Source organism: Delphinus delphis, chromosome 13, assembly GCF_949987515.2.
Source record: "Delphinus delphis chromosome 13, mDelDel1.2, whole genome shotgun sequence".
In the NCBI taxonomy this organism is placed as follows: domain Eukaryota; kingdom Metazoa; phylum Chordata; class Mammalia; order Artiodactyla; family Delphinidae; genus Delphinus; species Delphinus delphis.
Window position 1 is genome coordinate 66,323,373 of NC_082695.1, and position 22,336 is coordinate 66,345,708.

The window sequence follows — 22,336 nt, forward strand, 5'->3', positions numbered from 1 at the left end:
AAATTCTCTCAAAATAGTCAAAGACATTTGCAAAAGAAGGAAGAAAAGGGGTCCAAGTAGAAAAAGAAAATTATTGATCCTTTATTTTCTGTCTGCAACTAGTTACTTTTTACTCTCACCCTTCTCAGCTAGTGCTGCTGTGTATGTCTGGAGAGCATAACAAATGATTTTCACAAAGGTCAGAGCTGATCATTGCCACCCACAGTTTGTGCATATTAACCTTCGGGGAGCAGGCATTTACATAAAAGTCATACCAGTTGATGATCTTATCAAATCAATCCATCTTCTCTCCCTTCCAGGGGAGCGCCGCACACAGCAGGCGGTGTGGCTGGGCAGTGCAAAGCCTGGAATCCCCTGAGCAAGCAGTGTTTCAGCTGGCTGGACAGATCAAATAACACTTGGGCTGGTTAACAAAAGACACACAAGTGGGAAGGTGCTGGAAGCTGAAGTGTGGAAATTTACCCAACATTGTTTCTTTGACAGGAAAGGAGACTTGGTCTGAAAGATGCTGCATTCCTGCCAGCCCCTCTGGATCCAGCAGAACACTGTCTCATTCAAGGTAGTATGGATGAGGGGGTGACAGAGGATGCTGCCCACATCTGAAGCCTCCAGAGGATCCTGGCTGGACAGCTGAGCTGCCCTCAGGTCTGGGACTTCAGGTGTAACTTGGTGTAGAGCTCATGAAAGGCGCTTGGATTTCTCCAGCTTTCTTCACCAATGCTCAACAGACTGGTTTGGGTTTCAGAATCTAAGAGGAGCTGGTAGAAAGGAGAGCTGGCAGAGGTATAAAGAAGTCCCTACAAGCCTCTAGAATCCATTGTTGGGATATCTTCATACTGCTCGGGACACAGAGGGCAGCTCCCAAGCTGCTGAAGGCTGTGATACGACTGAGCTTTGGACCATTGAAAGTAAAAGAACACAGCTCAGCAACAGCACCACATTTCAGCAAGAAGGAGCCTCTTTTAACAAAGGATTTAAAGGGGAGAGTTTCTGCATCTCTACTTTGTGGTCCATCATGATGGAGAACTTTACGTTCACATAGATAAAGAGACTGGTTTTTCTTTCCAATATGCTATATTTGAAAGAATCATGAGCCATTCTAAGCTTCCAGGGAGGCTCAGGATACATAGGAGTTGGTGGACAGCCTTCCCAGTACAGGTTAAGGAAACAGTCTGAGCCTCCAACTTCTGCAGCTCAGCGAGTATGGACATATGCCACTCTTGTCTCCAGGGAGCTGGTGGCAGTGACATCACCCGGAGAAGAACCATCCCTCAGCCTTGGGACTTGACAGAATGAGGTGTGCTGGGGAAGCCACGAGCTGGGACTTGGCCTTTCCTGACTGCCCCTTCATCCCATGGTCAGCCCCTGACCACTGAGCCAACGATGGCTGAGAAGGGCGACTGCATCGCCAGCGTCTACGGGTATGACCTTGGCGGGCGCTTCGTTGACTTCCAACCCCTGGGTTTCGGCGTCAACGGGCTGGTGCTGTCGGCCGTGGACAGCAGGGCCCGCCGGAAGGTGGCCGTGAAGAAGATCACCCTAAGCGACGCCCGCAGCATGAAGCATGCACTCCGGGAGATCAAGATCATCCGCCGCCTGGACCACGACAACATCGTGAAGGTGTATGAGGTGCTGGGGTCCAAGGGTGCCGACCTGCAGGGCGAGCTGTTCAAGTTCAGCGTGGCCTACATCGTCCAGGAGTACATGGAAACCGACCTGGCACGCCTGCTGGAGCAGGGCACGCTGACGGAGGAGCATGCCAAGCTCTTCATGTACCAGCTGCTCCGAGGGCTCAAGTACATCCACTCTGCCAACGTGCTGCACAGGGACCTGAAGCCCGCCAACATCTTCATCAGCACGGAGGACCTCGTGCTCAAGATTGGGGATTTCGGGTTGGCGAGGATTGTTGATCAGCAGTATTCACACAAGGTATGTCTGTCCAGAACGGCTGATACGGGTGGTGCATGTAATCCTCAAGAATGCTCAGTGTTCAAGAGGGTATTCCTAGCTCCCGTGGAATCAGAGGACTGGGGTCAGTATTTGGGGGAGGCTGGAGGGTGCTAGAAGGATCACGGGGCTGAAGTTGTTGCTGGGGGAGCAGGGAAGTTCTGGTTCTTAGTCTGGTCTGATGGTTCTGGCCACTAGTCATGGCTGTGACCGATGACTCAAGGCCGTACAAGAAGGGTTGGATTCGGTGATACGGCTCTAAACTCTATGGCTTTAAAATTGTGCTGCTGGGGAGTTCCTTGGTGGTTCAGTGGTTAGGATTCCGGGCTTTCACTGCTGTGGCTCGGGTTCAGGCCCTGGTCGGGGAACTGGGATCCCACAAGGCATGCGGCGCAGCCCCCCAAAAAAAACAAAAACGTTGTGCAGCTGGTGAATTGCCCCTAGCACCCTCTTCTTCCTGCCATCCCCCTAACCACCTACCCTGCCTCCTTTCTGCTCGGGACTCCCTGGGAGGCTTCCTGCCCCTGGAATCTTTTGCTCTGGCTCATCTCACCCCCTCCTCCCATCAAAGCTGCCCCACTCTGTGTTCCATTCTCTCTGTCCGTGGACGGAGGCATAAACGGTGAATCTGATCAACTAACTCTCGGTGTACGTTATCCAGCTCATGGCTCGGCTCTCCCAGGCCCCTGATGTCCTGGCCCCCTAGTGTGACGCTACAGCCACAGGTGCTGACCCCCCACGGGGTGGGCGGCTAAACGCTCCAGCAGCAGCAGAGATCAGAGCGGACCCGGCCACACCGACCCTTGTTCTCAAGGCCCCAGACCTCTTCTTACCTAATCCACTGTGCCCTTCAGGAACCGCGAGTCCTCTGAAATTCTATTCCCCTTACCTCAGTTCCTGCCACTTTAGGGGAGTCTCTGAGCACCTCAGCCAGGCACCCCTCAACAGAGCTGTGGAGTGGCTGTGCTTTCCAGCCTCCCGCCCAAACTGTTGTATCGTGAATTTTTACTAGAATGAATACATCCCTCAGGAAGTAGGTGCACCATGAACTGTTACCAGCCAAGGGGCTGGGGTGGGTGACGAGAGGGGAGGGGAGCTCTGACCTTGAACATGCCTCAGCTTTCTCCCTGAGGCCCCATTCCTCTGCTCTCCCTCGCCACCCTATTTGCCTGCAGCCAGGAGGTCACGGACACCAAGAAACGTGCTGACCTGCCTGGTACAGCTGCAGCGGGGTGGGGGTGGGCGGAGCAGGGCTCCCTGTCCCACCCTGACTGGCTGGAACTTGGGGTCCAGCCCAGATTTCAGGCCTCGAATCAGCCCAGCTGGCTCTAGTTCCCTGGTGCTGCCTTAACCGTGAGCTTGCCCTCTGTCCCCCCTCCTGCAGCCAGGCCATCTGTCAAAACTGACAGCCGACTCTGTAGGAAGGAATGTCCATGGTAAAAAAAAAAAAAAAAAAAAAAATCATGCCCTTCTGTCTTCCTAACTCCCTGTGCTTTGTTTCTTTCTTCTGAGGAACAATGACCCCAAACAACTGAACCAACGGTTTTAATCCAAATCAGTTCTTATTTGGTAAAAGGACCAGAGAATCCATGACACTCTTATTTCTGGGATGCACAAAACCACCGTCTGAATTGGAATAAACCAGTACATTTGGGAGTCATAATAGGACCTTCCTCGACGAAAGGGTCTGATTAAGTGAAGTATTACAGGGAACGTGCGCAGAACAGCACGTGGTAAGCGTTTGGGAAAATCAGGGAAGGTGGTCACTGGGCCAAAGACTGGCTGTGGCAGCAATTCTTAGGACGTGTGTGGTTGTCTGAGAAGGTGATACTGTCTGAGGAGGCAGAGTCGCGGGCTCCCTTCTGACGGCGCTGACTGCGACGTGGACAGTCACCCTCTGCGAGCCTGCGTCTCCCCATCTTTGACAAGGATGATAATATGCTCCCTGCCTGCCCTGCTGGCCTGTGGTTGTGAATCAAAATGGAACATGAAAGCAAAGCCCCTTGTAAAGTAGTAAGGACCCCATCCGTTCATCTAATGAGCGTTTACTGAGTACACAGGGCCCGGGCCCTATGCTGAGAGCCCGGGAGGAGCCCCAGGTTCATGGACCGCCGCAGGTGGCTGTGCTCCTGTCACTCAGGGGTGGGGAGCCACCTCTCCATTTGGAACTTTCATTTTCCTGACGCAGAGGAGTTCAGATGCTCTGACTTCCTCTTCGTGTGCTCTCTTCAGTAAAATTAGCCGTGGGAGGTTAAAAAAGAAATCACCAGAGCCAGCTACGATCCCAGTAGGTGTTCACATCAGCGCTGCGTTGGGCAGGTGTCCCGTGCCCCCACCTGCTTCCTCCCCCATATACTTTCTGCTTTTACCTTCCTCCCTGCTCTGCCCCGAGTGATGACGAAAGCTTTATATGTGGTGCCTTTATTTATCTGATGTACATTTAAATCAGTTCTCATTTAATTCTCAAAATGCCGTGAGGCACTTCGGGCAAATGGTCCATTTTAAAACGGAGAGAATTGGCATTCTCAAGATTACTTGGCTGACTGTGGCAGAAGGGACGTGAGAACCTGGCCTTCTTGTTTCCTGATGGATGACCTTTCTGTGTGCTGTCTCCTTCACGAAGGCTTTCTGGGTCTCCAGTTGGAATGAGTCCTTCTTTCCTTTGAATTCCCCACCCCCTAACCTGGATCTTCTAGCGCCCACCATTCTCTGCTCTGTTGTACTGTGTGTGTGTCTGCGTCTTCCATGCTCTCCTAGGCCGAGAGCTCCTTAGTTCCTGATGGCCGTGTCATGTTCATCTTGGTTTCCTCCAGGGAGTCTAATCCCGTGCCTGAGACATGGCCCAGTTGATGGTGTTGACTGTCTTGAACTAATGGAAGAACTGTCATTGGCCAGCACGTTACAGATAGGAAGCTAGTTGGGCTCATTGATTCCATGTGCTTGGGAGGTTGGACTCTCAGAGAGAGAGCACGGCATTCTTCCAGCCAATGAATTGGTGGGGGTCAGACGTATGCATCTGCTTTTCCTGGTGTGTTTGGAGGACAGTGCCTACATGTGAATGGCTCTAAACTGACCCCTCCTAAAGTTTCATGGATACTGTGCTTGCCTTGAAGAGGATCGTGCTCACCTGGGCTGCAGCTAGTGCCTTTGCGTGGGCCACAGCCCCTTGCCAGGGACGGGCTTTGTGATCCGACCGGGGGGCTGGACTCGGATGCAGCAGCCGGTGTTCACTCTCCTCATTGTGACCTTCTCACGGGTGGACAGCAAGCCTCCTTCCCTTCCACATCCCCTCATCTGGCACAGGGCCTGGCACAGGGTAGGCGTCCACTGTGTTTGTCTGGTAAACGAGGTGCCGGAGGAAATGGCCTTCTCTAATGAACAGCTGGCAGCACTGGGGCTTTAAGTCACAGTCAGGGAGCATTCTGAGCACGTGTTCCCCTACCACACCATCCCAGGGGTGTTGGTCTTTGCAAGGCAGAGGGCAACTGGAGGCCCCGGTTGGCCCACACTGTCAGGAAGATGGCAGTGGGTGGCGACGGGGGTGCTCTGATGGCTCTCACTCAACAGACACGGTATAGAGGCCCCTGGTTTCTCTGTGTCATTAACTGCATGACCTCAGGCAAGTCCTTTTCCTTGGATAGCTTACTCCCAGAATAAGGGATCTATAAGGAGACCTCCCAATCACCTTGTCCATTCCTTCCATTTCACAGATGGTAAAACTGAAGCCTAGGAAGGGGGAGAGACTTGCTCAAGACCACACGAGGAGTGGCTGAGCCAGGAGTACAATGTCCAGTTTTCTCTGAGCTCCTTCTCAATTGTCTTATCTGCCGAGTGGGGTCATCAGTTCCATTCTCCTTATTTCGCAGGATTCTTGTTAGAGTCACATGAAAGCGGGGATGTCAAGGGCTTTCAGATGTACAGGGAGCTAAATCATGAACAGAACCTACTTGCCCAGTAGATGCCATGGTAACACCAGGCAGACACCCACATGTCAGTTTCCCCTCCACTGACTTATGGACCCAGCTCCTGACGTGATGGCCAAAGGGTGAGTCGTGAGGTCCTACCTGATGGCGGCTGCCCAGCCTGTGGTCCTGTCATGAACCCCTTTCTGCCTGCCTCCTGGGCAGGCCTGCTAATTAGTTCCTTGTGTTTGTGTCAAGAAGAGGCAGCTGAAGGATCAGAGCATGTTTTCCATTGAATTTATCCTATTAGGAAGTAGATGATCTCAAAAGAGAAAAAAAATGTAGTTTAAGACTTCACTAAGTCCTGTGTAAATTCTAAGACGTGTCAGGAGCCCCCAGAAGAGGGTGCAGAGGGCTGAGCAGCATGTTGACAGTCTGATTAGCTGTGTGAACGCGTCCGTTCAGGAAGGGGCCTGGGAGAGGGAACATTTTGGCCTTGCTGGGGCTGCCAGCAGACTTGCCTTTCCTGGGGGCAGTAAGCGGAAAAGCAAGCAAGGGAAAGAAAGCAGGAGTAAGAGGTCCATAAAGTATGTTTTGGTGGATCATCTGAGCAAGTCTAAGTTTTCTGCTAGGCTGGCCTGCCTTTGAGCCCTGACCCCTTTCTACTTCAGAACCCTGTCTTCTTACCTCATGGTTCATGATCAGAATGTTCTCACACGCTGCCTCCGTATCATGAAGATTCCTTAGAAATCAACTAGTACGGTGGTCCTCAAAGTGTGGTCCTGGACCAGCAGCACCAGCTTTACCTGGGAACTTGTTAGAGATGCAAATTCTGAGGTCCCACCTCAGACCTACTGAATCGGAAACCCAGGGTGGGGCCCAGCGAGCTGTGGTTTAGCCTCCAGGTGATTCTGAGGCCTGTGAACGTCTAAGCATCACTGACCTGAAGATGTGGAGTAGCTTGTCTGCGGACAGAAAGCGGACGCCCCTGGTGTGTCTGCTGCTGCTTGCGGCCAAGGTTCTCAAACTTGAACACAATGAAACAGGCTAGGAACTCCTCCCAGGTAACACAAGTGTGTTTGAAGTAGGTACCTTAACCAGAAGGGATAGTTAATGGTGGGGATATAAGGCACTGTGACGATGAATCGTGAAGATTGTCTTAGGCAGCATGGCTCTTAGGGCCTCGGTCACATCACTTGGAAACTGCCTGGTCCACCATCCCTTGAGCTTGGCAGAAAGCTGTACAGACCAGGGAACTCCATCAATAGGAGTGTTGGTTCTGTTTAGGTTTTACTTTAACAGGAGTTAGGCGATACGAACGATGATTTTAGAAAACATGCTTTTCATCCTGGTGTAAACTACTTCACTAGATGTTATTTAAAGACAAGACCTTGCTTTCACAGTTCAGTGAGATCGAGTGTTTGATTGAGGGCTCAGCAAATTACTGCAGTTTGGTAAGACTTGTGGTTCAAGGTCCCAAAGGAGGCAAAGAGGTACATGATGGAGTATATATCAGCCAGCTTCCGAGGGCTTTGCACAGAGCTTTGATCAGCTGTGTTTATGCTGGTTCAGTTGTGTTGATCAGCCCCACCTCCTGGCCACTCTGCCTTCCTTTGATGGCTTCTTGTCTATCTCCCTCTGCCTAGGCAGACACACAGAAAGCTCCCCTAGAGCACGGATTCCCTTGAAACTGAACCTAGGAAGAGGAATGCTCATTTCTGTGGCTGAAATAGAGTCTTGGCAGGTGATCAAGAGAATGTTCCTTTGTTATTCTGTGTGCCTGTTTTTTGCATGGTCTCCACGTTGAAGATGCAGGTCCCTAGGTGCTGGAAGGGAGGAAGGGCTTGCCTGAGATCCCAGAACAGGACTGGGGTCCACAGTGCTGGCATTGGGAGAGGCCTAGCCACTCTCGAGAGCCAGGGTTCATGACAAAATGGGCTCATTGAAGGACAACTTGCTGAGGGCCCAGCTAGAAGTTCTTAAGCCACTAAGCATGTTATTCCAAATCAGTGGAGCTGAAAAGATTTATTTAAAAGGCTATGAAATATCCCTTTTTAAAAGGGAAAACTATGACCTAGGGGATTAGAACAGAGGTTGTGCTAGAGAGTCAAGTGTCCCTGAACACTTAAGCCGACTTGGAAAAGCCAATTTTGTTGGCTTTCAGTGCATCCCCCTAGTTCCCACTGCAGCCCTGCCCCCAGGAGCAGGGTCTTCATTCTGTCCCTGGGCCTCCTGGGGTCCTCTTCTACCCACTCCCGGAACGCTACACCCAGGCCTCCCTTCCTGGGAAGCAAACCCACTTAGCTCCAGGGGTGATATTATAAATCATTAATAACTGGCATGGCTCAGGCACCAACCAATTAGAAAGGAAGCTGGCAGAGTCCTAAGGCAGGGTTCTGGAGGTGCCCTGCTTGCCAGAAATTGACCCTTTATTGCTGGATCATAGGGAGGTCTGGGAGTACCTGGGAATGAGACAAAGGTGATGAGCAAGGGAACCAGGGGCTTCAGCAGTAGCTATTTCCCAACCAGTTTGCAGGTATTTCATTGTTCTAACAGCTGGCCTAGCTGTACCAGTGCATACCAGTGCCTTCCTCTTCATGTCAAAGCTCACCCTTCCCACGTGCGTGTGGGTCTGGTTCTCCACCGGGGGTGAATGGTGGATTAAGTAGTGCAAAGAGATCACTAGCTCCCTCCTTACTGTCAACATAAGCCTACTGACTCACCTACTCACAATTAAAGCTGCCACCTCCTGTGGCAAGCTCCAAAGCTCCAGAAGAATTCAAGAAGCAGAAAGTCAGCCTTCCTGCTAGGATTGCCAAAGGAGGAGCTAGTGTTTCACGCTAGTGTTTCACGCAGTACAGGCTTGCTGGGGACAAATTCTTTGTTTATCTAGAAAGTGTCTTTATTTTACTCTCATTTTAAAAGTTTGTTTTCCCGGGATACAAAACTCTGAACCTATGGTATTTTTCTCTTTCAGTACTTAAAAAATGTCATTGCTTTATTTCCTATCCTTATTGTTTCTCAGAAGGTCTCTATTCGTATCATTGTTCCTCTGTATGTAACGTCTTTCTTTCTCTGACTGCTTTCAACATTTTTTCTTGACCTTTAACTTTCAACAGCTTGACTGTGATGTGCACAAGTGTAGTTTTCTTTGTACTTATCCTATTTAGTTAATTCATTGAGCTTCTTGAATCTGCAAATTGATTTTTTCCCCACCATATTGGGGACATTTTCAAAAATTATTTTTTCTGCCCCACTTTCTCTTCTCCTTCTGGGCTCTGATTACTATGTTACTCAGCTTGGTATCATCCCAAAAGATTGTCCAATCTTTTTTCTCTCTTTTTTTCAGAATGGGTAATTTCTATGGTCTGTCTTCAACTTCACTGACCCTTTCTTCTGCCATCTTTAATTTGCTGTTAAGCTCATTTGGTGAATTTTTCATTTTGGATACTCTACTTTTCTAGAATTTCTATTTGGTTCTTTTTTATAAGTTTCCACTTGTGTGCTGAGATTCCCCATCTTTTCACTCATTGAGACCATATTTTTCTTTAAGTCCTTGAACATATTTATAATAACTGCTTTAAATTCTTGCTAATTGGAACCTCTGGGACATCTCAGGATCTGTTTCCTATTTACTTTTTTTCTCTTGAATTTGGGTCACTTTTTCCTCCACATTTCTAGTAATTTTGGGGTGTTTGTGGATATTACAGTTGATACTCTGAAAGAAACTTGAATGATATTGTCTTCCTTTAATGAGTGTTGAATTTTTGTTCTGACAGGGAGTTAATTTACTGATGGTAAATTATGGAATCCTTGATCCTGTTAAGGCTTGGTTTTATGCAGGCCTAGAGGAGATTTTACTCCAGAGCATGATACTTACTCCTATGGTATGACCTTTCTGTTGTCTCACTTGAATGCCTAGAATGTTAACAAGGCATTTTCCCTCTGGCTGGACTGAAACTCCTATGTGTCCAATGTTTCTGCAACCTCTACTATCCCTGTTCTGCTATTAGTACCAAAGTAACTACTCTCTGTTAGACCTCACCCTGTGTATATGCAGACCAGCCCTCATCATATGCAGACCAGCCCTCAGCCAGAGATCTATGGGGGAACCCCCTACAAACTTCTGGGCCCCTACCCTATGAAGCTTCTTCTTCTCCAGTATCCTGCCCCACCGGCTCCAGTGCTTCTGAAGCCCTGGACCCTACCTCCTCAACTCAGTAGGACAAACATGTTCTGCTTTGTTCCACCTCCCTGTGCTATGGTTGGGAAATCTACCCAGGCAGAGTGCCACGGTGAAGATGAAGCTCACCTTATGTGTTTGCTTCCCTTCTCTCAGGGATCCTACACAGCCTATTGCCCAATGACTGAAAACTGCTATGTATGTTTGTTTAGTTTTATAGTTGCTTTCAACAGGAGGGAAAATCCAGTACTTGTTACTCCATCATGATCAGAAATGGCCAGTGCTAACATTTAATGATGTAATCGTCTGTGTGGCTGAATATCTTTTAATGCTAGCTTGTAAGCACCTTGGAGGAAGTGTTGATTGATGACTTACTTATCTCTGCCTCCCTGTAGCATGCTTAATGAATATTATTAAATGGAATTAAGTGGAGAGTCTGGGAGATAAGTGTTGAATTATGTGTTCCTCCTTCCTTTATACCTAGGAGATGTGCTGGGAAGGAAACTCCTTTCAGATAGCATCTTCAGTCTTGGTGGGAAAGATCCCAATTGCTCTATTCCTGGCTCCAGTCTCTCTACTTGGGAACTCCAAGGTTGTAAATGTCTCAGGAACATGACACTGTCTTATTCTATAGGCAGATATTCCTGTGTTTATACTGAAGACGAAAGGTTAGAAAATTCGATCAAACCCTTTTAAATTTTCTCCTGAAATGTGTTTTTTTTCTTCATCTTTTACTTTGGTAGCCTGTTAAGAAGACAGTACTATAGAAATAGAAGGCTTGAGGGGAGTATCACATTGCTATGTTTATCCTTACTTTCATGGGTAGCTTATAATTCAGTACCACACTTCTGGGAGCTGGGAGAGACCAATCCTTATGTCTAGCCTCATTTGCTGCCACCCCACTCATCTTGTGCTGTGATATCACTGACTTGTCACCATTTGCTGGAAAATGCCATACTTGGTGACAGCTCTAGTCCCACACACTGTTCCCTTTGCTCCCACATAAACTCCTACTTATCCCTGCAGACTCCACTTAAAAGCCCCACCTCTGTAAAGCTTCACCAGCTTCCCAGGGGAGAGTTAATCACACCTCCCTCTGGTTTTCCACAGCAGTCATCTCCACACTATTGTGATTATTTGTTTGTGATCTAATATGTTTATGATTATGCCTCTTCCCCCAATAGATAGTAGGGCCCTTAGGAAAGAGTATGAATCTCATTCAGCTCTGTACTCCTAGCAACAAGCACAGTATCTGACATATACGTGCTCGTTAAACGCTTACTGACTAAATGCCTTTCCACTGAATCAAGCATGATCCTCAAGAACCTCCCAGGATAAATTATAATTTCTCTCCTTCAGGGCAGTTTTCAAATATCTGAAGTCATCTACCACGTCCCTCTAAATCTCTGGAGCCTAGAACTCCTTTGTCTTTACACAATAATATTTAGGTACTGTTCTAAGTGCTTGAAAGGTGTAGACCTACTTAGTCCTCATAACAACAATGTAATATTAATAATAATAATAAGTGCTGCTGTTCCCATTTTACAGATGAATACACTGAGGCACAGAGAGTAACTTGTCCAAGGTCCCCCAGCTAGTAAATGGCAGAGTTTGATTTCAAAGCCTAATAGAATAGCCACCTAATAGTGGCTTCAGGTCATGCTTTATCCACTGAGCATACTGCCTTGTTGACTATTTAGAAGACAGTGTTTCCAGAGGTCACACTATCCTGACTGTCCTTTCACTGACCTCCTCCTACTTATTAGACCCCAGAGGGAGGGTGACATCTCTGCTCCATAAATGACTCACTGCTCATGCTGCTGGTATTTTGAGGGGCAATCATGTCACTCTATTGGCTCATATTGAGATCGTACCCAACTTACTTCCGTTCAGTTTTGTATTCCCTATTTTACATTCGTATCATTGATTTTTAGTCCTAGTACAAGACTTTACCCTTCTCCCCGACAAGTTTCATCTGCTTGGCTTCAGGCAAATATTCCAACCTGACAAGATCTTTTTGGATCTTTGTTCTGTCACATAATCTTATCCCATACAGCTTCACAATTCACAAGCCTATCTTCTATGACTTCACCCATATCACCAGTTTTAAAATGTGTGAAGAGATTCGGTGAAAGGCTTCATCTTATGGCCACCAGACTCCTCCCTCCAGGGTGACACTGACCCTAACCCAGAATTCTTTGGGTTTAGTTGTCCAACCAGTTGTGAATTTACATAATTATACAGTCGTCTGACCCATGTCTCTTCATTGTCCGCAAAGATGTCCTATGAGATTTAGCTAAATGCCTTATTTAGATTCGGGAACATTGTCTATAGAATCCACTCATTCTACCTCAGTACAATTTTAAACTCATCCCAAAGTAAAAAATCCCAGTTCAAGCTGCATGACCAGCTGTGATTCCTAGGTACACAGAACTCAGATATTGGCAAACAGTACCTCTTTACTTAGAGAAAACATGATACATCAAAATTTAAACTTAACAAATTTGTGTTGGAGGTGAGGGCATGGCTAAATAAACTATGTTCACCCACTAAATGGAAAGTTATACAACCATTTTCAATGGTGATTTTGAAGAGTTTACAATAACATAGAAACTCTTTATGTAATACTGATTAGGTTTAAAAAGCAAGATACAGAATTGGATAGCTGGTATGATCATAAGTTTAAAACAAGGAGAAAAGAATGACATATAAAAAATAGACTAGAAGTAAAAACTCCAAAATGCTAATGATTTGACTACACATGGCTTTTCCTTCTTTTTACTTTTCTATAATTCCAGAAAAAGTACAGCATGAACATGCATAATTTTATCACAGTAACCTTTTCAGGTAGGAAGTTGGGGAAGTTTGCTGGGTGGGAAGAGTAAGTTTACAAGATGTTTATTGCAGAAAGTGGTAAACTGAGATTACTTGGTCCCTAAGAGAGCAGGGTCAAACAGTGGCATCTGGCCCGGGAGCCTGTGCATGCTGACCCTCGACTGTATTCTGCCTTGAGGTGCCCATGGTGTTGCATGTGTAGGTCTTACCTCCTCACCCAGAGTGGCAGCCCTGCCTTGGCCGCTGTCTCCATGGGAACATGGGACAGGCTCTTCTGGGTGTGCCATGCCCCTGAGAAGCAGGACCACCCTCCTCATAGGTGGGGTGGGCATACACTGACTGCTACCATGGGACCCTGAGCAAGTTATGTAACCTGCCTCTGGCTGGCTCCATCCTCTCATGATACTAGATTCTACTTCAAGGGCTGTGTGAGGAGTAGAGGAGATGATGTGTGTGATGTGTGTGTCAGCCATCTGGGGAGCACTTGGTAAATATTAGCTCTTTTTTTTTTTTTAACTATGATTATGAATCACCATTGGAGGGAGTTCTGATACCTGAAATTCAACCACTAATGATGCCGAAACCCAGCCTCTGTGCACTGGTGCCGAATCAAATCTCAGAGGCAGAGTTGTGGGTGAAGTAGAAAATAATAGCTTTATTGCTTTGCCAGGCAAAGGGGGACACAGCAGGCTCATGTCCTCAAAACTGTGTGTCCCAACCTGGGGGGATTTGGTGAGTTTTATAGCAGTTGTTCAAGGGTGAGGTTGCTGATAAGGATCAGGTTCTGTGCAGGGCCTGCATTCCTTTAATCTGGGAAGAGCTTGATGAGCTTCTGTGGTTCTCGAGGTTATCAGACTATAACCTTCTCTCCGGAATGAAGAATGCTTCATCAAGTGATTAACATCTTCCATTTGTTGGAAGTTTTAGTTCTGCAGAAGAGCTCAAAGATATTGTTATGTGTATCCCTTGAGGCGGAACCAGGACCCTGCCCCAAGGCTGCACTCTTGCTTCTTGACTGCTCCTCCCTTGTCTCTGCATCCCCTCCCTTCCCTGATTAGCAACTGTTTGAACCTGCCCTTTGGAACTCAGGGAAAGTCACAGAGGCTGAAGCCTATTCCTATTCCCTACAAACAAGAAATGGGGTACACAGCCTTCTGTGCCCGGGAGCCCCTCAGCGTCCTGCTCAATTTCACTAACAGTACATTTTATTGAGGCAGTTGACCATGTTTTAGTTTCTCTTCTAAGATACAAACTGAAGGAATGAAGAAGAGGGGGAACAAGTCAGCAAGCCTTTATTTGAATGAACTTATCAAAATGGATGGATTAGGAAGCAGTGTGCTGGGGGAAGTGTGTTTAACCCAAAAGGGGACCAGAATAGGGAGCCTCCTGTCTTAATTTTGACACTTGCCAATTTAGCCAAAGACTGATTCTAGTACTGAGGTTATATGCTAAGAGTGATATTCAAAATACTTAATAATTTCTAAGGTTTGGGACCAACCAATCAGAACTGCCATCGGTGATGACCCGTCAGGATGGGTCCTGGCTACCGCTGCACACATCACCCTACAAAGCCTGGAGAGCAGGGCCTGGCCTCTCCAGAGGTGCTCATTTAGGTGTCCGCCAGTGACTCCACATCGAGACAGGCAGAGCAGCAACTGAGAGCCAGGCCCTTGTCCCAGAGCTGCCCCACACTTATTCCTGCTTCCTTCTCTCTCGTCCATGATACCATGTTTGCCTTCTGCTCTCCAACACACACCTGGCAGCAGGAAAAGTGAAGCCATTCCTTAGTCTCCCTTCTGGGTCATGCTGGCCCCTCCTGTGTCCCCAGATGACCTGGACAGCAGGTTTCCAGGATGTTGGGGCCTCTAGAGTACGGCCATGAAGATTTTATTGTTGCACCTTCTACACGGAACTACTACCATCTGCAGAAACCATGCATCCTCCTGATGGTAAGCTCAGTTAAGCAGTTGTGATATGCAGGACTTTTCCCATTTTAAACCCCTACCCCAATTATTTTGGAGTTGGAGTCACAGTTCCCTGTGTGGGAGAGCAAACCCAGGAGCACAGAATGACCGGCCTGGTCTGGCTTCACAGGCGTGAGGAATCACCATGGTGGAAAGAGGTTGTCCATAGATCACATGATGAATGCAGAGGAGTCTGCAGCTGGGAAGACTGAGTTTGTAAGTCTGGTTGTCTTTGGCTTTTTGTGTGAGCTCTGTTCTGTGCTCACCAGCTGCCCTCAACCCTGACCCCAACCAATTCGCATATGCTGGGTGGGTCAGACGCTAATGAGAGTGCGTGAAGAGCCAATGGCTACTCTAGTTGGGGAACCAATATCATGATATCTACCCTGAAAAATTGCCTGCAATTCACAATAGTACACCTTGGGGGTACTTTCCCATCAATGATAACTCTGGATCCTCACACCAACCCTCTGAAGGAGGCAGGTCCCATTAATTATTGTTCTCACTTGACAGCTGAGGACTAGGGAGCCCCTGGGGTTGAGAGGCTCATCTAAGACCCACTGCTAATAAGCAGCAGAGCTGGACCAGACCTGCCTCCAGGGACCAGGAGCAGCTGATGCCACTGGGCTCAGCTTCAGAACTTGAGAACTCCCCTGCTGCCTTCCATGATGAGATGAGGGAAGAGTCACGAAACAGGGGGCACTTGCTTCTGCTTTCTCATGAGGACATGTGGAGAACAGAGCAGTTCTGTGACCTTCCCTGTGCCCCACAGTGGGCAGAGATGGAGCCAGGACAGGAAATGATGATCCCTGTGTCCTTGGCCCTCCCTTCTTCTCTCTATGGGTCCCCACCTTCCCACGTCCCTGCTGCTGTCCCCCAGCACTCCCACACACCCTCTCCCTCCATCTCTCCCCACTGGAAACTTACTGAATCCCAGGACCTGCTTCTTTGGAACACAGGCTCCCACCGAGGGACCCAGAGCTCACTGCCCCAGCATTCAGCCAGCTGGAAAAGGGCTACCAGCTAGCGTCTCCCTTTCAGTAGAACACTGGTTTATATTTGCCTTTAAACTCTTTTTTTAAACGATTTTATTGAGATATTATCAACATACCATACAATTCACCCATTTAAAGTGTACAATCCAATGGCTTTCAGTATATTCACAGAGTCACGCATCTATCCCCAGAATCAATTTTAAAGCACCCTCATTACCCCAAAAAGAAACCTCACCCACCTGAGTCATCATCCCCCAAAGTCTCCATCCCCCCAATCCTAGGCAACCAAGAAATCTACTTTCTTTCTTTATAGATTTGCCTGTTCTGGACATTTTATATAAATAGAATTGTGCAATATGTGATCCTTTGTGACTGGCTTCTTTTACTTAGTGTTTTCAAGGTCCATCCACGTGGTGGAAGGTTTTAGTACTTCGTTTCTTTTTACTGCCAAATAACATTCCATTGTATGGACATACAACATTTTGCTTACCTATTCCTCAGCTGATGGATATTTGGGTTTCCACTTTGGGGCTATCAGGAATAATGCTGCTATGAACATTCATGCACAAGTTTTTGTGTTTACAGAGGTTTTCATTTCTCTTGGATGTAGACATAGGAGTGGAATTACTGGGTCATATGATATTGTTTGAGGAAATACCAGGATGTTTTCCAAAATGGCAGTACTATTTTACATTCTCAACAGCAATGTATGAGGGCTCAATTTCTCCAAATTTTCACTCACCCTTGAGACCTTCTATTTGTTTTTATCCTAGCTATCCTAATGGGTGTGAAGTGGCATGTCACTGTGGTTTTGATTTCCATTTCCCTGACGGCTAATGATGTTGAACATCTTTTCATGTGTTTATTGGCCATTTGTACAACTTCTTTGGGGGACTGTCTATTCATATCCTTTGCCCATTTTTAATTGGTTTTTTACAACAGAATTGTATAAGTTCTTTATATATTCTAGATACAAGTCCCTTATCAGATAAATGATTTGCAAAAAATTTTCTTCCATTCTTTGGGCTATCTTTTTACTTTCTTGGTGTTACCCTTTGAAGCACAAATGTGTTTCATTTTGATATCCAGTTTATATGTTTTTTCTTTTCTTGCTATTGCCTTTGGTGTCAAAACTAAGAAACCATTCCCTAATCCAAGGTCATGAAGATTTAACCCATGATTCCTTAAAGTTTTATAGTTTTAGCTCTTACATTTGGGTCTTTGATGCATTTTGAGTTAATTTTTGTATAAGGTATGAGATAGAGGTCCAACTTCTTTCATATGTCTCTCCTTATGTCAGTACTACACTATCTTGATTACTGAAGTTTTGTATAAGTTTTGAAATCAGGAGTGTGAGTCTGACAACATTGTTCTTTTTCAGGGTTGTGTTGGCTATTCAGGTCACAAAAAGGATATAGTCTATAATATGGATGAATCTTGAAAGCATTATGCTAAGTGAAAAGCAGACAGTCACAAAAGGCCACATATTATATAATTCCTTTTATATGAAATGTACAGAATAAGCAAATTCATAGAGACAGAAAATAAATTTGGTGCCAGGGGCTAGATGTTGGGAAAAATAGAGTGTGACTTCCAATAAGTATGAGGTTTTATGTTTGGGTGATAAAAATGTTCTTGCATTAGATAGTAATGATGATTGGCAAGGTTGTACAATGTACTAAAAACCACTGGATTCTTAAATAGTGAATCTTATGATATGTCAATTATATCTCAAAAAATTAATAAATAGATAATTTGAACATCACTATATTTCTTAAAGAAATTAAAATTTTAGTTAAAAACCTTCCCACAAAGAAAACTCCGGGCCCAAATAGCTTCATAGGTGAATTCTACCAAATATTTAAGTACCAATTCTACAAACTCCTCTCAAAAAACTGAAGAGAAGGGACTACTTCCCAATTTATTCTAAGCATTACTGTGAAGCAAAACCTGACAAAAAACATGACAAGAAATGAAATATCTCCCATTAACTTAGATGCAAAATTTCTAAACAACTCTTTAGCAAATTGAATTTAGCAATATATAAAAAGGAAAATGCACATCAGTCAAGTATGTCTTCTCTCAGGAAGGCAAGTTTGGCTTAATATTTGAAAGTCAATGTTTGGGGAAATGATTTGGCAGTGTCTTTAAAAGTTAAACTTACATCTACCATATGATTCAGACGTTCCACTTCTATATATTTACCCAAGAGCAACGAAAACATATGTCCATACAAAGCCTTGTGTGTAAGTGTTCATAGCAGCTTTCTTTTCATAGAGAAAAACTAGAAGCTACCCAGATGTTCATCAACATCCATGTGAACAAACTGTGGTATATCCATACAATGGAATTACTACTCAGCAACAACAGGCAATGAACCATTCACAACAGTTTGGATGGATCTCAAAATAATTATGCTGAGCAGAAGAAGCCAGACCAAAATGAATGAATGAAGCAAATACTATAGGACTCCATTTATACAGAATTCTAGAAAAGGTAAGCTAATCTGTAGTGACAGAAAACAGATTCATCGTTGCCTAGGGAATGGAGAGAGATTATAAAGGGACATCAGGAAACTTTTGTGGGTGATGCATATGTTCATTATTTTGATTGGTGATGGTTTCACAGATATAAGTATATAAACTTATCAAAACTGTACACTTTAAATATGTACAGCTTGTTGTATTTCATTTATACCTCAAAGATGTTTTAAAGTGAAAAATCTTGGGACATCGGCCTAGATGGTGGAATAAAGAACCTGAGCTCACCTCCTCTCACAGACCCACCAAAATCGCAACTATCTGCAGAACAACCATTGAAAAAGACCAGAACCTACGAGAAAAGATCTTCTACAACTAAAGACATAAAGAAGAATCACAACAAGAAGGGTAGGAGGGGCAGACTCCCAATAAAGTGTCATACCTTTGGGTGGGCAACACACAAAATGGAGAATAATTACAATTGCAGAGGTTCTCCCAGAGTAGTGAGAGGTCTGAGCCCCATATTGGGCTTCCCAGCCCAGGGGTCCTGCACCAGGAAGATGAGCCCCCAGAACATTTGGCTCTGAAGGGCCCCAAGGCTTAATTTTGGGAGTCCTAGAGGGCTGGGGGAAATAGAGTCTTCACTCTTAAAAGGGTGCACACAAAATCTCACACTCCGGGACCCAGAGCAGAAGCAGTAATTTTGACAGGCGCCTGGGTCAGACCAACCTGCTGATCTTGGAGAGTCTCCTGGAGCAGCAGGAGGCAACTACAGCTCACCCTGGGGACGTAGAAACTGGTGGCATCCATTGGGGGGAGCTCCTTCTACCACGTGGATACTGGTGCTAGCAAGAGCCATTGTGGAATCCTCCTTCTAGCTTGTTAGCTCCAGGACCCAGCCTGCTCTGGGCCAACAGCCCACAGGCTCCAGTGCTGGGATGCCTCAGGCCAAACAACTAACTGGGCAGGGACACAACCCCACCCATCAGCAGACAGCCTGCCTTAGACCCCACCCCCCCACACCCCCCAAGCCCACAGCTGCCTCTGGACACAACCCTGCCCACCAGAGGGCCCAGGACCCAGCTCCACCCACCAGTGGGCAGGCACCAGCCCCAGAATCCCCTGGACCCTGGCCCTGCCTTCCAGAGAGCCTGCTCTAGACTCTGGACCAGCCTCACCCACCAGGGGGCAGACACAAGACACAAGAAAACTACAATCCCACAGCTTAAGGACCCAGCCCACCCACAAGCAAGTCAAATCCTGACCTGGGACTGGCTGGACCCTGGCCCTGCACACTTGAAACAGGTCAATACAAGCTTCAGGATACCTCAGACCCTGTACCCAACTGTGTCTGGAACCAGCTCCACCCACCTGTGATCTGACACAAGCTCTGGGACCCCTGGGCCCTGCAATCAGACTGCAGGACCCAGCTCTGCCTGCCAGTAGGCTGGCACTAAGCCCAGGACCTGGCTTCACCTGCCAGTAGATGGACAACAGCCCCAGAGTATCCTGGACCCTGACTCTGCCCACCAGTGAGCCAGCACTAGCACCAACCCCCACACACAGGGTTCCACAATCTGCCACCTCATGACCAGGTCCTGCCAACCAGCAGCTGGCAGCCTCTGCACAAGGCAGGGCCTGGCAACCAACTGGACCAGGGACAACCAAGCCCACCACACCACTCACATAGTCAGCCTGCCATAACAGAAGGACCCACGCAGCCTTCATAGGGTAACCAGAGGGGACCGCACTGCTGGGATGCACAGGATATCTCCTATAAAGGCCACTTCTCCAAGGTCAGGAAAGGTAACCACCTGCTGGATACATAAAAATAAACAAAGAAAAATACCCAGCAACCTAGGCAAAATGAGGCAACAGAAGAACATGTTCCAGATTAAGCAACAAGATAAAAAAAAGCCCAGAAGAATAAGTGAAGTAGAGATACGCAGTCTACCCAAGGAGGAGTTCAGGGTAGTGATCATAAAGATGATCAAAGAACTTGGGAGAAGAATGGATGCACAGAGCAAGAACTTAGAAGGTTTTTGTTTGTTTGTTTGTTTTTACAAAGAATTAGAAAATATAAAGAACAAATAAAGAATATAATAACTGAAATGAAAAATGCACTAGAAGGAATCAATAGTAGACTAAATGATACAGAAGAATGGATGAGTGAGCTGGAAGACAGACTAGTGGAAATCACTGATGCTGAACAGCAAAAAAGAATGAAAAGAAATGAGGACAGTTTGAGAGACCTCTGGGACAACATCAAGTGCACTAATATTCATGTAATAGGGGTCCCAGAAGGAGTAGAGAGAGAAAGAAGCTGAGAACATATTTGAAGACATAATAGCTGAAAACTCCCCTAACCTGGGAAAGAAACAGACATCCAAGTCCAGAAAGGGCAGAGAGTCCCAAACAGAATTAACCCAAAGAGGAACACAAGACCCATTGTAATTAAAATGGCAAAAATTAAAGATAAAGAGAATATTAAAAGCAATGAGGGAAAAGCAACAAATAACATACAAGAGAACTCCCATAAGGCTATCAGCTGACTTTTCTGTAGAAATTCTGCAGGCCAGAAGGGAGTGTCATGATATATTTAAAGTAATGAAAGGGGAAATCCTACAACCAAGAATACTCTACCCAGCAAGGCTCTCATTCAGATTTGGTGAAGGGATCAAAAGCTTTACAGAAAAGCAAATGCTAAAAGAGTTCAACATCAAACCAGCTTTACAAGAAATGTTAAAAGACCTTCTCTAAGAGGGAAGAGAAAAGGCCACAACTAGAAACATGAAAAAATATGAAAGGAAAAATCTCACTGATAAAGGCAAACATACATGAATGATAGAAGATCAACCACTTATAAAGCTAGTAGGCAGGTGAAAAGACAAAAGTAGTAAAATCATCTATATCCACAATAAGCAGTTAAGGGATACACAAAACAATTAGATGTAAAATATGATATCAAAAACAGTAATCATGAGGGAAGGAGAGTACAAATGCAGGGTTGTTAAAATGCATTTGAAATTAAGAGATCAGCAACTTAAAACTATTACATATGTATAGAGATTGCTATATATAAACCTCATGGTAACCACAAACCAAAATCTATACTAGCTTTACACACAAAAAAAGACAAAGGAATCCAAACATAACACTTAAGACAGTCATCAAATCACAAGAGAACAAAAGAAGGAACAAAAAAGACATACAAAAACAATCCCAAAACAATTAACAAAATGGCAATAAGTGCAAACATATCAATCATTACCTTAAATGTAAATGGACTAAATGCTCCATTCAAAAGACATAGAGTGGCTGAATGGATACAAAAACACGACCTGTATATATGCTGCCTATAAGAGATTCACTTCAGATCTAAAGACACAGACTGAAAGTGAGGGGATGGAAAAAGGTATTCCATGCAAATGGAAATCAAAAGAAAACTGGGTAGCAATACTTATATCAGATAAAATACAGTAAGTCCCCTACATACAGACCTTCAAGTTGTGAACTTTCAAAGATACGAACACGCCCCTGTATGCCAGCTGTTGCACAGTACTACTGTACATTTCAAGGTACTGTACTGTAGATTAAAAATGTTTTCTTTTTTGTGTGTGTTTGTTGTTTATGTATTATTTGTGTAAAAAGTATTCTAAACCTATTACAGTACAGTACTATATAGCCTATTTCACAATAGTTGGCTACCTAGGCTAACTTTGCTGGACTTACAAATAAATTGGACTTATGAACATGCACTCAGAATGGAACTCGTTCATATGTAGGGGACTTGATGTAGACTTTAAAATAAAGACTGTTACAGGAGACAAAGAAGGACATTACATAATGATCAAGGGATCAATCCAAGAGGATATAACAATTGTAAATATATATGAATCCAACGTAAGAGCACCTAAACACATGATGCGAATATTAACAGACATAAAGGGAAAATAGACAGTAACACAATAAAAGTAGGGAAATTTAACACCCCACTTACATCAATGGATAGATCATCCAGACAGAGAAT

General features: G+C 45.6%; 1 protein-coding gene across 2 annotated transcripts in view; it reads left to right on the forward strand.

Annotated features, from left to right (window-relative positions):
- Nucleotides 1–22,336, forward strand: part of MAPK4 (mitogen-activated protein kinase 4) — a 179,393-nt gene that overhangs the window by 101,260 nt on the left and 55,797 nt on the right. For both annotated transcript variants that reach the window (XM_060029547.1, XM_060029548.1), the window contains exon 2: nucleotides 484–1,929. In XM_060029547.1, the coding sequence (XP_059885530.1) occupies nucleotides 1,384–1,929 (546 nt within the window). In that variant the 5' untranslated portion in view covers nucleotides 484–1,383. The remainder of the gene's footprint in view (nucleotides 1–483; nucleotides 1,930–22,336) is intronic.